This window comes from Pleurodeles waltl, chromosome 8 (assembly GCF_031143425.1).
Source record: "Pleurodeles waltl isolate 20211129_DDA chromosome 8, aPleWal1.hap1.20221129, whole genome shotgun sequence".
Taxonomy (NCBI): domain Eukaryota; kingdom Metazoa; phylum Chordata; class Amphibia; order Caudata; family Salamandridae; genus Pleurodeles; species Pleurodeles waltl.
The window spans coordinates 1327391460-1327407051 of NC_090447.1; the positions used below are offsets into that span (position 1 = coordinate 1327391460).

A 15592-nucleotide genomic window follows, 5' to 3' on the forward strand; every position below is an offset into this window, starting at 1 on the left:
ATGGTCAAAGAAATAACGCCTAATAAATACTGCGATGTATTTTTACAGAGCTGCAACACTATAGATTACTTAAAACTTACCATGGGAAAGGGGCGACACTATCGTTTCTCTAAAACTACAAATCTGTACAAATGTTCACCCATTTCCCACAAATATTATGTGTGCTAGACCAGTTCTGTTTCAAATATGGTTGAAACATGATTTCTGAGGGAGCGAAAACTTACAACTGCAAACCGAAACCTCAAATGTTGCCATCAGGAATTTCATAACCACCTGCATAAGTTTGCATCTAATTTCGCAGACATTCATAGTTTCATGTAGGCAGATAGCTTTTGAAAGAGTCTGGTCAGTCACAAGATTCTCAAATGAATAAATAAGCAGCCCATCTAAGATTCCTTATTGGTTATGCCTCCCAGTTGCAGGCTGCTCTTTTTTTGATTGGTGAAAGTGAATGACAAAGGGATGTGGCGTTTCCGCGGTTCAGCACGATTCACCTGCACTACAAATCCATGAAAGTTTTACTCAAAATTGTGAAATGAAATTTGCTAACTGATTATGTCTCTCCAGATTGCAAGATACTCGTACGTAAGTCAGGATACACTAAAAGACTACAAACGTTGCAGAGGAGTGAAAAGTCTGGTTTGGTCAGGCTCACCTCTGAAAGGCTGCAGCATTTGACTGTCACACTTAAGGCCAGGACTCCTGAAAATCAGACAGTCAAGACGTGCAAGTAAAGCAGACAGAACTATTGTGGGATTTTTTAGGAACATGAATCAGGTGTGCTCTTCGAACATTGTGGCCTGCTGGCGTCATATGCCCTGGATGGTGGCTATGGATACAGTGGCCAGCTCACTCCTGGACAATAAGGCCACAGTCTTCAATCCTGACGTCTGTATTAACAAATCATTGGTTTAGGTATGTTATTCTAATTATGTCAATGAAAGCAAAACAAGATTACAACACCCAGAATGCTTTAGGCTATTACACAAAGGTCAAAGGTCTGGAATACTGTCCATAATGGCCTGGAGGGTGGTGCTCACCATAGTCAGGAGTAAGTGCCATTTAACTGCACCATTATGTTAATCAGAAGGTAAAGACATGGACATGGTATTCCAGAACTGCTGTCAATAGCTAGAAGTGAATTTATGCAGTTTGCTGACCCACAGAAAGGCAGAGAAATGCAGTCCTGCTCAATTCTTCCATATGTTGCACTGCTTTTCACATTGAGGAATAAGCCTAAAAGGCCAGAAGTACTGGCAAAACAAGGCCAGAAGTACTGGCAAAACAAGGCCAGAAGTACTGGCAAAACAAGGCCAGAAGTACTGGCAAACCAAGGCCAGAAGTACTGGCAAAACAAGGCCAGAAGTACTGGCAAAACAAGGCCAGAAGTACTGGCAAAACAAGGCCAGAAGTACTGGCAAAACAAGGCCAGAAGTACTTCCAAAACAAGGCCAGAAGTACTTCCAAAACAAGGCCAGAAGTACTTCCAAAACAAGGCCAGAAGTACTGGCAAAACAAGGCCAGAAGTACTGGCAAAACAAGGCCAGAAGTACTGGCAAAACAAGGCCAGAAGTACTGGCAAAACAAGTACTTTAGCTAAACAAACTCAACTCCAGCTTATTGCATACAAAAAGTGCAGAGTCCACTACTCAGCCTTAAAGTGCCTGGACAAAAAACAGAAGCAGTGTCTGCAATATTCGTTTGGTGTATAAGCATGGGTGTAGTTCTTTAATGGTTCATTGGGGGAATATCATTCAACTAAGTAATAAAGAAACCCAAAAGGGTCTTATTAGCTTTGTATGGACATTGCACATTTAGCAAAGATGGGTGCAGAATCTACCTCAGGATGTACACAACCTGCTTCCGTATCCAATTATTATGAATGAACATACCGTGATCACACCATAATACGTATCTTAAGCAGGAAACAACCCTTGCAGCCCAGTGACCATAAGTTGCTAGTTGTCACAGCTCCAGATCTGCTTCAACCATCATAAATAACAGTGCTCCCAAGCCAGAATTTAGGTACCCAATTTGCACCTATTTCTAGGGACAAAACCAGGGCTGAACCGAGCCAGGCTATAATGGCTTTTTCAGTCCTACAACTGTTAGTTATTAAGCTGTTTTCATATACAGTGCGCAGATGTTTTGTACCTTAGTTCATACTAAACATCACATATAATTGTTGCAGTAACATGTGCTCAATATTGGACAATTTACTTGCTGATTTTATTGCAACATGACCCTGAGAATGTTTCCTCAAAAATGAGTACAATACTCTAACTGCTGAAAATATCAACTCTAATTCTAACATAACAAAAATTAAAAGTGAAATAAGGAAACCTCAAATTTATCTCATCCACTAATGATCACTCCAGACGTATTCTAGTCCATTATTTCCCTATTTTTCACCCATTGAACCACTCTAGATAGGGACTAGCCTCATGTAAATTAAGCTATGGCCCCCTCCAAATAGGAAATAAGCAAACCAAAACACGTTTCTGCTTATTTATGCATTATGTGTGAGATACAGCCTCAGTCCCGCAGCACAAAGGACACGGGGCCCTGAATGGGCTGATCTGTTTCACTTATGGCATGTACTGCAACAACAAATTAATACATGGAAGGCTTGAATTAATCTCAGTCACTGCTGATCACTACAACAGCATTTCAGTACATATTTTTTTCATTTTTACCCAATATGCTACTCTTTACAGAACCCAGACAAATGAAAGTCAGTTTTATTCAGTACGAAGGCCTAAGTGTGACAGACATCCAGATATGAGTACCATGCTCACTCTGCCACAGGACCCAAATAGTACATCCCTGATAAGGGCCTAGGTACACCGATATAGTGTAGGGTGACATGTATCCCCATATGGAGAGACCCGGCTTAGCAATTCGGCTAGGCTGTTTCTATTGAAGCATGATGAAGCCTAACTTGTAATAGTGGGCAGAAAACAATGGTGTGGAATGCAGCCCCAAGTGACTGCCAGGTGTGGAGACTTTTGCAAGCATTTCACTGCCATGTTTGTGTTTTCCTCATCAAGATATTGTAGATACTTTGATGACACTGAAACCACTAGCATTTGTGCTGCTGGGTAACAGCACCTCAATATAAGCTCAACAAAAGCTTGGAATAATCCCTTAGTGTGTAAGTGCCAGAGGCACAAAGGTAATGCGCAGCTACCTAAAAAACTAGGAAAAGCAAGCAGCAACAGGGAGGCCTTCCAAAGTCGGAGATGCGAAATGTATAAAAGGCTTTTCCCTTTAGGTCCCCCCAGGTATTCCCTTGGCAAGGTAGGCCCCCCGCACGTTCGGGTGATACTTATTATTATATTTCTTGATTACTATTAATTACTTAGCATGTATAGCAGGGATCCTTCGCCCTGATGAATGCCCAGAGACCCTCCAGCTCCTCGTTGTGGGCAGAAACATGTCGGCTTTTTCCATTTAGATAGGAGACCCAGTGAGTCATTGCTCTCACTTGGTGTCCCAGTCTTCTTTTTAATCACACCAGACAGAACCTTCTATTAAAATACACACACGGGTATCTGTTTAGGTGTTTTTATTTCCTAGTCTAGCTGGATCCCCTTTTCCAGAACCAGAATTGATTTACGCACTCCCTCCTGTTCCTTTAACAGGGAGGTTGAGTCCGCCCAGGTGGCACTGCCCTACCTGGGTGGGGCTAGGTGGTCATATGATGAAGCATGACACCATTGAGTGTGTGAGACCACCTAGTCCGTAAAGGAAATTCACCTTTTTTCATCCCACACACCAGAATCCACTGTTGTCCCACCTCCAGTTGAGGTTTACGAAGGGCATAGTGCTACAAATGTTACACTACTGACCTGCCCCCGGTACAAGAACCCCGTACTCTAATTGTTTTTTTTTTTTTTTTGCACAGTCACCCACCCCTGCAAGGAATCACAATGGCCTACAGCACCCACAATGCACCTCCACATCCTAAACAAAAAGCAATGCTAACCTCACAAAAGCAACCTGCATGGCCCCAACGTCTGAAACCTGCACAAAACCGCCCAGTCCTGTGCACCCCATCCTATCATGCTAATGTAACAGATATGTCCATTCCTCCCAACAGGCACCACCACCCATGCCACCCTGACGGACAGGACAAGGAGTGGCAGTGCCCCACAGGGAGAAAGAGGCACCTCCCAGGACACTGGGGATGGAACCCTGGACACTGACGATCACTCTGGCCCCTCACACAGTCCTGGACTGTCACCATCCAGCAGCCCCACCCAGGATACCACTGACATCCCTACCACTCTGCCAACAACATCAGCCCAGGGCAACCGTCCCCACACCTGTGTATCCAGGCCACAGACTGGTGGAACACAAGTACAGAGGCCACAGTCACCCCTACCAACAGGCAGGAAGACGATGGCCCCAGTACAAGTGGTACCGCCAGACCTATGCAGGGGACACAGGCACAGAGGGCTAGGTCCAGTGGGAGGGCATCAGTGGTCCAGGGGGGAGGCTACAGGATGGATGCTGCAGCCCATGACATGATCTCTGAGGTCCTGGGAACATATCACCATACCCAGGACAGATTGGCCCAGATAGTATCCATCCTGGAGCAGTCTCAAAGGATGCAGCTAGCACACCACCAAGAGGCCATGGAGCAGTGGAAACTGCACAATGCCACAATGGCCAGCATAGCAGGTGCGCTGCTGCACCTTGTCCCAACACAGCCTGAGGTCCACACAGACCAGGAAGCCCCTACTACAGGCCAGGATACAGACCGGACAACAACAAAATCAGCAGCAACTGCACATATACCACCCTCTCAGGACACACAGGGGACATCCATCTCAACCTGTACCGGCCAACACCAGGCGCCCAAACGGACCCTCAGGCCCAGATATAGCACAGGTACACCTGCCAAGAACAAGGCCCCTCTCAAAGACTGACTCTTGCAAGAACTGTTCTCCAAGTGTCCCACTGAATCAACCACCAAACTGTGTGAAAACTACAACAAACTCTGTAAAGCATGGATGGACCTACCACTATTGCCAACAATGCTGCGACCATGTTGCCATATTGTACAACCACCAGTAGCCCACTCCCATCACTGTAATCTGCACAATTTAATCCCTGCACCAAATAAAACACCTTTTCACCAGCTAAAATGTCCTCTGTCATTAAGTTGAAACAAAGTAAATTATGGATGCAACTGTATGATAACTCTTTTATTGTTATCTGAGTAGCAGGAAATGCACCACACACCTTACATGTTGTTGTTGTGCCTACAGATGTGTTGAACTTTTATACTACATTGTAATCTGTCCTATGCAGAACTGGTCACAGTGGCAATGAGTATTGACCCAACAACCCCCTAGATGACAAGGCACACTGACAGTATGATGCACAGACAGCAATCTCATGCAATCTCATCCAATTGTCCCACAAAGTTATTGGAAGTAGAGTTGTATCAGTTGGGTCCTGGTATTTATATCTTTCCCCTCCTCATCATCACCATCACTCTCATCCCCTCTGAGGAAGCTGGTCTGGATATACAGCACCCTCCTCCTCCAGGAGGGGGATAGAATTTCTCACAGCCACGTTGTGCAGCATGCCACCACTATTCTACTCACCTTTTCAGGCCCATAGGCCAGGGAACCGCCAGAGATATGTAGGCAACGAAATCTAGCCTTCAGGAGACCTATTGTGGGCTCTATCACCCTCCTAGTACGTCTATGGGCCTCATTGTAATTTGTCTCTGCATCTGTTCCAGGATTCCTCACTGGTGTCAGGCGCCAAAGCAAGTTGGGATAGCCAGAATCACCTAGAAAAGGTGCAAAACAGGACTTTCATTGACAAGCCTCAGAGGCAGACAGTCTGGCTGTCTGCTATGTGGCAATAAGTGTTAGAAACACCTACCTATGATCCACCCTCTGTCCTCTTGTAGTTGTTCCATCTTGTGTGGCACACTACTGTTCCTCAGCACAAAGGAATCATGGACTGAACCAGGGAACATGGCATTCACATGTGAGATGTACTGGTCTGCAGTACACACCAATTGAATGTTCATGGAATGAAAGTTCTTCCTTTTTCTGTACACCTATTCACTGACTCTTGGGGGGATGATAGCTATGTGGGTGCCATTGATGGTACCTATCACATGGGGTATGTTGGCAAAGGCATAGAAGTCCGACTTGATGGCAGGGAGGTCAGCACTTTGGGGAAACCTCACATAGGACTGTAGGTGTCGTACAAATGCATTCAGGAATCTTGACAGTATAATGCTAAACACTGACTGTGAAAAACCTGATTTGTCTCCCCATCCCTTTTCTCTTGTTGTTGTCTGTGTACATCAGCATCATCTGGCGAGGGAGCTGAGGCACCGGCGAGTGCGGATGTAGCGCCCACGGATCTTCGGAGGCAGAGTCGTCCGACGCAAAGGGGACCAGTGGGTTGGAGGGCGAGGGGAGTACCACAGGGGAGGCAACTACCACTGGAGGTAGTGACTCCGATACCTCCTCCGATGGAGCTCCCTGGTAGTGGCAGACCCTAGTGGGCCCACCCCTACTGTGTCATCTTCTGCCACCCCCCATACCATCATCACCCTCCTAGTTGATCCCCACCGAGTTGCCCGTGCCCGCTCACCCAGAAGTCTGGGCGTCTCCTTCGCCTCAAGCACCTCCTCCCCTGCCCCAGTCAGCCCTGCTGCCCTCACGGAGGAGGCTATTGACCTCCTGAGAACCATCTCTGTAGGGCAGACAACCATCGTCAATGCCATCCAGGGGCTAGCATCAGCGGTGCAGCAGACCAATGCCTAGCTGGATGGCATTCACGGTGCCGTGTCTGGCTTACAGAGATTTTTTCAGGCTCTGGCCTCCTGTTGGACAGCAGCTAGTGTCCCTGGTCATTCCGTCCCCCCTCCAACCACCTCTACCCCTTCCAGCACCTCACTCCCTTCACCCGTCCAAAGGACACATTCTGACACACAGGCACACACCTCAACAGACAAGAAGCACACTTCAAAACACAAGCACCACACCTCCCACCACAAGCATACACACAGCCACATACACATGCACACACACCAACATCCACTTCCCCCAGTGTGTCCACCTCTTCCGCATCCCTGTCTGTCCCCTGTACATGCAAACCCACAGGCACTGCACCCTCATTCAATGTTGCTGACCCTGTTCCTGCTGTTACCACAATAGCAAACATCCATTCATGCAACCCAGACCCCACACCTGCACTCACCACAACGCCTTTAGCCGACACATGCAGCACATTCACCAGACTGTCAGACACCCAGGCAACATCCATTTACACTGGCAGCCTGTCTTGTCCCACTGTGTCCATCCCCCTCATCCCAAGACACTCAAACGCACCAAAACACACATCCAATCACACATCCAATCACACATCCACCACACCTCAGCATACTGTCCAGTCACCTGCAGCCACGTCACGCACACCTACTCCTACACCTGTCACGACCAATCCCTCTACCCCACTCCCACGCCTTCCTCCAGGTCCACCCCAATTGCACCTAAGAAACTTTTCCTATCCCGTGTTGACCTATTCGAACCCACTGGCGTACCCCGTCTCGTCATCCCTAAACGTGCTCACCTCCTTGCCCTGTCCACTCCTCCTACGTCACAGCCCGCCCTTCCCATTCCTGTGCCCCTTCCCCAAAGAGGAAGAAGCCCCGTGCTGAACCAGGTCCATCTGCCCCCTCCCCCCCGGTCCAAGCTCAGTCCCCCACCTTCCAAGGGCAAAACCAAACCCCTTCCACCTTCCAAACCGAAATCTAAAAAGTCTTAAATCCCCGCCCCCCACCACCCTCTGCCCCTGAGGTGCCTGGATGCCCCATAGTTGCCCCTATGAGGTGGAGTACCGTTGCACCTGTGGGAGTCAAGTTGGGGCAATTGTGGCCCATCGGACTTATTTTACCATGGACTGGCCATTGGCCTTCTATGCACTTGTGTTGCTTAGTGAGCATAATAAAGGTTAATGTGTGGCCTGTTTTGTTTGAGGCACATTCTGGATCCGTGGTCTCTCGTTTCATTGTTTGTGGGTGTGAGGCACATGTATGTACTTTGGGCAGGTTGGATTTGCCTTGTGTCGGGTAAGTACCTCTTGCTGTGGGGTGTATGGCTTGTGCTGCTGTTAAGGGTTGTGGGAGGGCTGCAGGGTGGGTGGAGTGGGTGGTTATGTAACTGTGGTACTTACCATCGTCGTCTTCATCTGCGGTCTCGGTCGTGGAGGTATATGGCATGGAGCAGGGTTGGCATGATCTGCAACTCTCTATCCATGTCTGCTTCGGCATGTTGTGTGGGCCTCCGGTGAGTGTTTCCTTATATTTGGTTCGTTTCCGCCTGGCTTTGCATGGCGGTGGTTCCCGCCCCGGAACTGACAGCGGTCTAGTGCTTCATTATTTGATGGGCGGGTAGGGCCTTTCCGTCGGCCTGTGGGCGGGCTCTGCCGTCGTTGTCGGCACTCCTCAGCTAGTGGTGAGTGGTTTTCAGGATGCCTGTGTTTCAGTTGGTTCATTATTTGGCAGTTCGAACCGCACGTCTGTTGGCGGTTGTTACCGCCACCGCCGGCAGTGCGGTGTTTACCGCCGTGTTCATAATGAGGCCCAAAGTCTTTCCCACCGCTAACTGCGGCATGAAAGAAACAGCAGACATCAACATAAAACCAATGTGTTGATTAAATATGAAAGCACCATAACTGTGAAGGATAAACACTTGAACAGGTAGGACCAGAGTGGCAAAAGATACACAAGTCAAAAAGTAAGACAAAAAATAATTTGTTCACTGAACACAATACCTAACACTAGAAAAGCAAAATCAAAAATCAACTGGGATTGTCAGAAACGCTCTCATTTGAGAATTTTATTTTTAGATTGCCATAGTGCTATAAAATATTGAGACTTTCTCAGGATGCAAAGATGCCTAAACACCCAAGAACAACTCAAAATTTCATCAAGGCCTGAACGTATAATACAGAGATCTGATGTGTGAAAAAAATATTCCTTAATGTTTTTAATTTGGATGTTGCTAAAGCTTGAAGCTCAACAGATCAAGGTCACTGTTTCCAAAACTGTAGGATTTTGGCACTTATGAAGTGTGCCTTTTATAGCAAGAAAGGCTTGAGAAAGGCCAGTCATATATCAGGCTTACCAATCAAATGCAGGAATCAGTGGAGTAGTGAACATTAAATGTTAAACCAGCTTATAAGGAGAGAGGACTAAACAGCAGTAGATCAGATGGGGCATATGAATAAAATTAATTTATGTGTTACCAGTAAAGTAGTGGATTACATCATTGCTGGTATAACAATGCATATTAAAAACTGCTATGTCACGGACTGCGCTGTCTGAATGCAGATTTGTTTTGCTAGCTATAGATAACTGGTGTAGAGCGAGCAAAACAGAAATAACTTCATTGTTGGACATTTTTAGTAACATGAATCAGGTGTGCTCCTCTAACGTCGTGGCTTATTAGGGTCATAAGCCCATGAGGCTGGCTATGGATGTGGTGGCCAGCTCATTCCTATTCAGTATGGACAGTCTTCAAACCTGAACCTTTCACCTACAAATCACTGGTTTCAGGTGAGTTGGTCTAATTCTGACAACGGAAGCAAAACAAGACAACAACACCCAGAATGATTTGGGCTATGACACAGAAGTCAAGGGTTATTTTTTTCGTTTTTTTTCTTTCTTTTTTTTTTAAAGAGCTTAAACATAATATTTAACATATTAGTGGATCTGCAGATTATAATAATTATTTAAATATACTGAACACCAAACCTTTGATTTTCAATGTAAATTAGGGAGGGAAAATACAGAACATCACTTGGGTGTATATGTACACCAGGGAATTAAATGGAAATTTTTAACAACACAGTTTTGGTACTGAATGTCCCATATTATAAAATCTGGGAATTGTCTAGTTATTATTTTCTAATTTAACTTCTGTCACTTTTTTTTGCACACTTCTAAAAGCTGAACATTAACACTTGGCAGCATTCATGTTTCTCCCTCCTTGACATTCTCATACACATTTCAATGCATTCTTGGACAGTTCAATTAACAAGTAGATACAGGGTACTCACCAAATGCTTGCAGATATCAGTAAGGTCATTCAACAGCCTTGATGTTAGCAGTCTGAGAAACAAATCTGATGTAATTCTGCTTGGGGTGCTCTGTGAAGAACAATGAAGAGGAACTCTAAGACTTGAATGCCCTGAGAGAAGTGTTCATAGTTAAAAATGCATTAACAAATTAGACGACAACACTAACCTTTGGGCAGCTGCATAAACAGTTAAGTAACTGTGTTATCAAAGTCTTGAAAGCAATAACCTTAGGTTCCTCAGCTGACTTAAGTTTAAACTGAGAAACAGTTTCTCCAACACACTGCATTAAAGACTGTAAAGGAGAAAGCAGAGAGCAATGTCATTAAACACCACAACGGATAGGGATGTTACGGCTATCGAGAACTCAAATGACGTTTAGTTACTGGATAATCCAGCTTAAAAAGTTTTCTCCTTTTTCAACAGTGAAACTTGAGGCACATACATTTTATACTATATTCAGTCATGATAAAACCGAGGAGAGCCAAACTTTCTTTAACAATGAATCTAGAGATATTGTGGATGAAAATACTACTCAACTTATTACTCTAAGGTGTTAGAGTCTAAATACACACTGCTCAAGGACTCATAAGAGAACTGATCAACTCAAGTTAACTGACACCTGTTACGTCCAAAGACTGCACACACTTTTTTTACGACTGAGTTTTAATTCCAGAGTACTTTACATTCTGCATTAACACATATTAAATACATCACAGCTCACTATAAACTCCAATATGTTTTAAGCATATGATTTTTCAAGAACATTTCTGTCTATTCATTTAAGACGGTAAATATCAGCAGGAGGGTTACACAACAGCCCCTATCCTCTCACATTTTATCAACGATGCCAGTATAGGACCAATTTGATTAACTTAATATCATTTAGTTTCTCTGTCTATTGACTTTTAGTCAGAATTTCTCTCTAGGGGTGGGATTATACATTCTTGACTAAACAAATTTGGAGGAGGGATTTGTTCTATTGTTGGCTTATTTCATTTTATCCCTCAATATGTCTGTCAATTTTTTGATCACATTCAAGTTCCAGATTGTATTTCACACCAGCACTCGCTCAGTGTAAGTAGATCCGGTGTTTTCAATTTCCCTCCCTCCTTGACTTGTGGTTGGTGTGCCCAGTGTAGAAATTCTTTAATTCAGAAATATCTTTTCGACCTAAACGCAAGTCATTTGTGCATTGCTCTCTTCTTTCAGCAGTTTCTCCTTCATATAGGTCATTATTCAGTACAGATTGAGCATAAAAGAGAAAAGTATACAATCATCAATTAGTATAATAAATGATATCCAACATAAAAATTACTTGCGAACATCAGATAATTTCACTAAAAATGTTATAAAATACCCAAATGCAATACTTGGATAAAATTGCTTCATACCATCTTATAGAACAATGCTGTTCCTAATGTTCACAGCACCCCATATAAAAGAAGTAACGCTAAAACAGAGGGATGAATCTATCAGGGTGAATATGTATTTTAAAGCAGTTTTATAGTCTCTTATTTTATTCTTTACAAATAAGGGTTTCAGGTAAAATCGTCTCACCCCATCATAAAATCCGCAAAAAAGAATAAAGTGCTGGGTGCTTTGTTTAAAAATACCATCACATGGACAGGAAGTCATCTCTCCAGGTCTTTTTTCATATCGGGAAAGGCCACTAGATAATGCAAGATTCCCAACCACAACCTAGTTAAAATAAATCGATGCTGGGGGCGCATAATCATGGACAAGTAGGGTTGGAAACCTTCACTATGTGAAGATATCAAGTATTTTCAGATCGTCATTTTCCCCTCTTTCACAAGTGCCCGTTGTTCACATATGGCTCAACAGGAGAGCTTTCAACTCGCTTTTTTGCAATTGTACCATTGGGTAAATCCCATGTGACAGGTCCACAAAGCTTTCTTAAAATGTTATTAATATAAGCAAGTCATGCTATGTTAAAAGAGTAATTGAGGGCAAGATAATTGTTTCTAAACAGTTTTTGTAAAACTCGTTTTGGGCTTAGGCAAACTGATCGCCAAAGCAAAATAGATTGTAATAGAAATCGATCTTCTAAATAGTTAAACCCAACTTTCTTATGGGTAACATATGTTGAAACCGATGCTGGAATACTCAACAACCACTAGAGGAAGATGTTCTCCTCAACCTTAAGGGGCCGCTGTTCACATAGCCCCAAATGCCTCCACCATACGTGGCAGAGGACAATGCTTTTGCTTGATAAATACTAATCATTTCTTCAATGGGCCGTCTGCCAAGTTTGAATCGCAATGTGTCATTTTAAGTCTAGCACCTTGGATATGTGTACCCCAGGAGCCATCACTGGTAAACTATACACCCAAGTAGATAAAAGTTCTAACCCTCATATTTGGGAATCCTTTAATGAAAAAGATTGATTCTTCTGGGACCTCTTTCCACATACCATAACGAAGATCTTACTAGTACTTACTGCCAGTTTCCTTCCTTCCATAAAATCTACAAAAGCCTTCATTCGCCTCAGCTGGCCAACAGCCACTCTAGACATTATAACAGCATCGTCAGCATAAAGTAGTATAGGAAATGGATGTCCAGAGACAGTTGGCACACCAGCCTGGAGGGCCCTAAAGGCGTCATCAACCCCATTAATATAAAGTGAAAACAGTAACGGGCCAAGACACAGTCCTGTATTATTCCCAGCTTCTCTTTAAAGGGGCTAGTCCATTCCCCAGGAAGCCCAAAATATACCTTAGCAGTCAGTTTCCTGTATAAACTAGCCAGGGAGCTAGTGATGTTCACTGGTGCCACTAACAAAAGTAAAATCTGCCTTAAAATTGAGTGATCCAACAAATGAAAGGCACTACTAAGTCTGGCAAAACAAATATAGTGAGCCACGCTTGGCCTTCGTGTACTTCCCAATAAATAGGTCCAAGTTAATGCACTGCAATCCCAGCCCTTTCTGGGACCTGAGAGTTCTCCCACCGCCTTAAAAGCATCATTCGGGACACCATCTGGCCCAGGCGCTTTTGCCCCCTGCACTACAGCCTATAGCTGAAATGACTTCCTCCAAGGTTATGTCTGGGGTTTCCTCTCTTTGAAGCTGTCCATGTCATTTATATCACCCAATGAAGACCCAAAATATTAGAGTAATGCTCAACCCAAACATCAGTTGGGACAAATGAGGTTGAGCATTGGAGCTGCATCTTCTCTGAGACAAGGGGTGTTTGTCGTGTTCCAAAACAAAATGATACCATTTGTTGTTGCTGCTTGGGCTAAATTAGCCCAGGATTCTTTTCTAAGCACCCTTTTCCCTATTATTAGGCTGTTTGGTAATTATTTCTAAGTTGCTTAATAAAGATAATTTCTGTGGGGTTTCATGCAGTGCTACTCGCAGCATTTTAGCAGATTGTGTACATGAATAAGCAAACTAACCATGCTTTCTACCAGATCGGGACTTGGGCTTCCTGGTCAAAAGTGTATTAAGTGACCCAGTCATAATTCCAAACCTACAAATCAATTGATTCAACCTTTTCATCATTATCACCTAGATCATACACAAATTCTGCTACATTTGTCCTTATCAGCTTCTGGAGTATTACTACTGGATTTACTCCCGACCATTTAACTCCGACACAACAGCAAATATGTTATCAACCTTGTGTCCAATCCACTGTTCTCCTGATTTAGTAGCAACTAATGGGTTGATCTAGGTCACTGAGCGGGAGGTATGCTCTCCATAGGCCATTGTGTAAAATCTCTGTTAGCGATGGCTGTCTCAAAGTCAGGATTACTTATGGCTTGAGTAAGAGGGAGAAGAGTAGGGTGTAAAATGTTTAGTTCTAACTGATTTGTTCCAGTATGGTAGTGTAATTGAATCTAGTGAGCTCTTAGGTGCAACCACAGATAACATCTTAATTTTTTCATACAGGTGCAACCACAGATAACATCTTAATTTTTTCATACATCCTGCTCTAATATTATCAATGGTTCATCTACTGTGGAGGAGTACCAGCAGGGTGGTGGTGGTATTTGGGAAAGCAATTACATATCTGTGTGTATCGGATCCACCCAGCCCACCCTCACAATGTGATCTTTAGATAGCTTCTCTAGATAGCTGTTCTAGATAACAGTCATGTTTTCACCAGGTAAAAAAAAAGTCCAGAGCTTTCTTTGAAGACATTTCATTATATAAAGTAGGAACATCATTGGTTACGTTTTCATAACATATAGCAATCTGGCCATTAAATTATGTTTCGCACAGTTAATCTACCATAGCCATGAAACTCTGGTTTCAACTAGCAATATAAATCTTGTATGCAAATATTTGCATATTGTGCCAAATACGGATGGAATATTACTGTCATACATTTCTGAGAGAGTTATACCTAGATAGTGGATGCCTTAGGAGTACATTCAAACCCACTCATGGCGACAATGTTCCCAACGTCCTCAACCCCTTTTCTTTCAAGAGTAGGAGCAAAACAATAGAGTGGGACAGAAAACACAATGCATCATCTGTGAAAACTGTCTATTTTGGGTTTTTCTACTTTTCTTTCACGGGCATGCCTTTAATCTCCAGCCTCGCATTACTTTCTGTAAAAGTAGCTCTACTGTAAGTATAGGAATTGAGGGGAAAAGTAAATATTATTGTCTTGTTCCCACTGTCAGAATTATTTGGTCTGATAATTGAACTCTTAATATGGTAGATTGAGAGAGATCAGCTTTGTCTGTCTTCCTGTCTACTGGATCAAGTACCCCATTGTTTTGAGGTTCTTGAAAGGGCTGGCCACTATGCCTCCTACCACTCTCTTTGCTATGCAGCAGTGTGATTTAAATTTGGTTCATACTTTCTTTTTGGGGGCTCCAGTTGATCCTCTTCACAGTTGTTCATTATGTCATTACTATTAAGACAGTTTCTCTTGCTGATACCACTCATGCCAGGCGTGCCAGTGAGTTGCAAGCACTATGCCATTCACCATTTTCTATACCAACAATTAGCCCTCAGAACCAGAGCTGCTTTCCTCCCAAAGGTGGTGACCACCTTCCATCTGGGTCAATCAATCACACTGCTGTCTTTCAACGTCCCACCTCTCGCTGCCAATTGGGAGACGAGGTTGAATAGGCTGGAACGTAAAAATAAATAAAAAAAAGACGTTTTTTAATATTGATCACACAAAGGACTTACACGAGGATGACTAGCTTTTATAGTAAATGAAAGCTGTAAAAATCTGCTATGCCATGGCCCACAAAGACCCTGTGGAGGGCATTGTGGCTCATTCTACAAGAGCCGAATCCTAAGCATCTACCTTGGGTAGGGGAGTTCCTGTAGACGACATCTGCTTAACAGACACTTGGTCATCCCTTCGCACCTCCGCTTAGCACTACTGCTTGGATTCGGATGTAAGAGGGGATGGCCATTTTGCCACATCTCTGTTCTATGACTTTTAGGTAGAACCATCCATCAAAGCCCTCTGCCCCGTACTTG

At 43.9% G+C, this 15592-nt stretch overlaps 1 protein-coding gene across 1 annotated transcript in view; it reads right to left on the bottom strand.

Annotated features, from left to right (window-relative positions):
- Positions 1-15592, bottom strand: part of ATM (ATM serine/threonine kinase) — a 1319133-nt gene that overhangs the window by 992154 nt on the left and 311387 nt on the right. The window contains exons 15-16 of the mRNA XM_069202321.1: positions 10289-10414; positions 10102-10191 (exon numbers count right to left, since the gene is read on the bottom strand). Of these exons, the coding sequence (XP_069058422.1) occupies positions 10102-10191; positions 10289-10414 (216 nt within the window). The remainder of the gene's footprint in view (positions 1-10101; positions 10192-10288; positions 10415-15592) is intronic.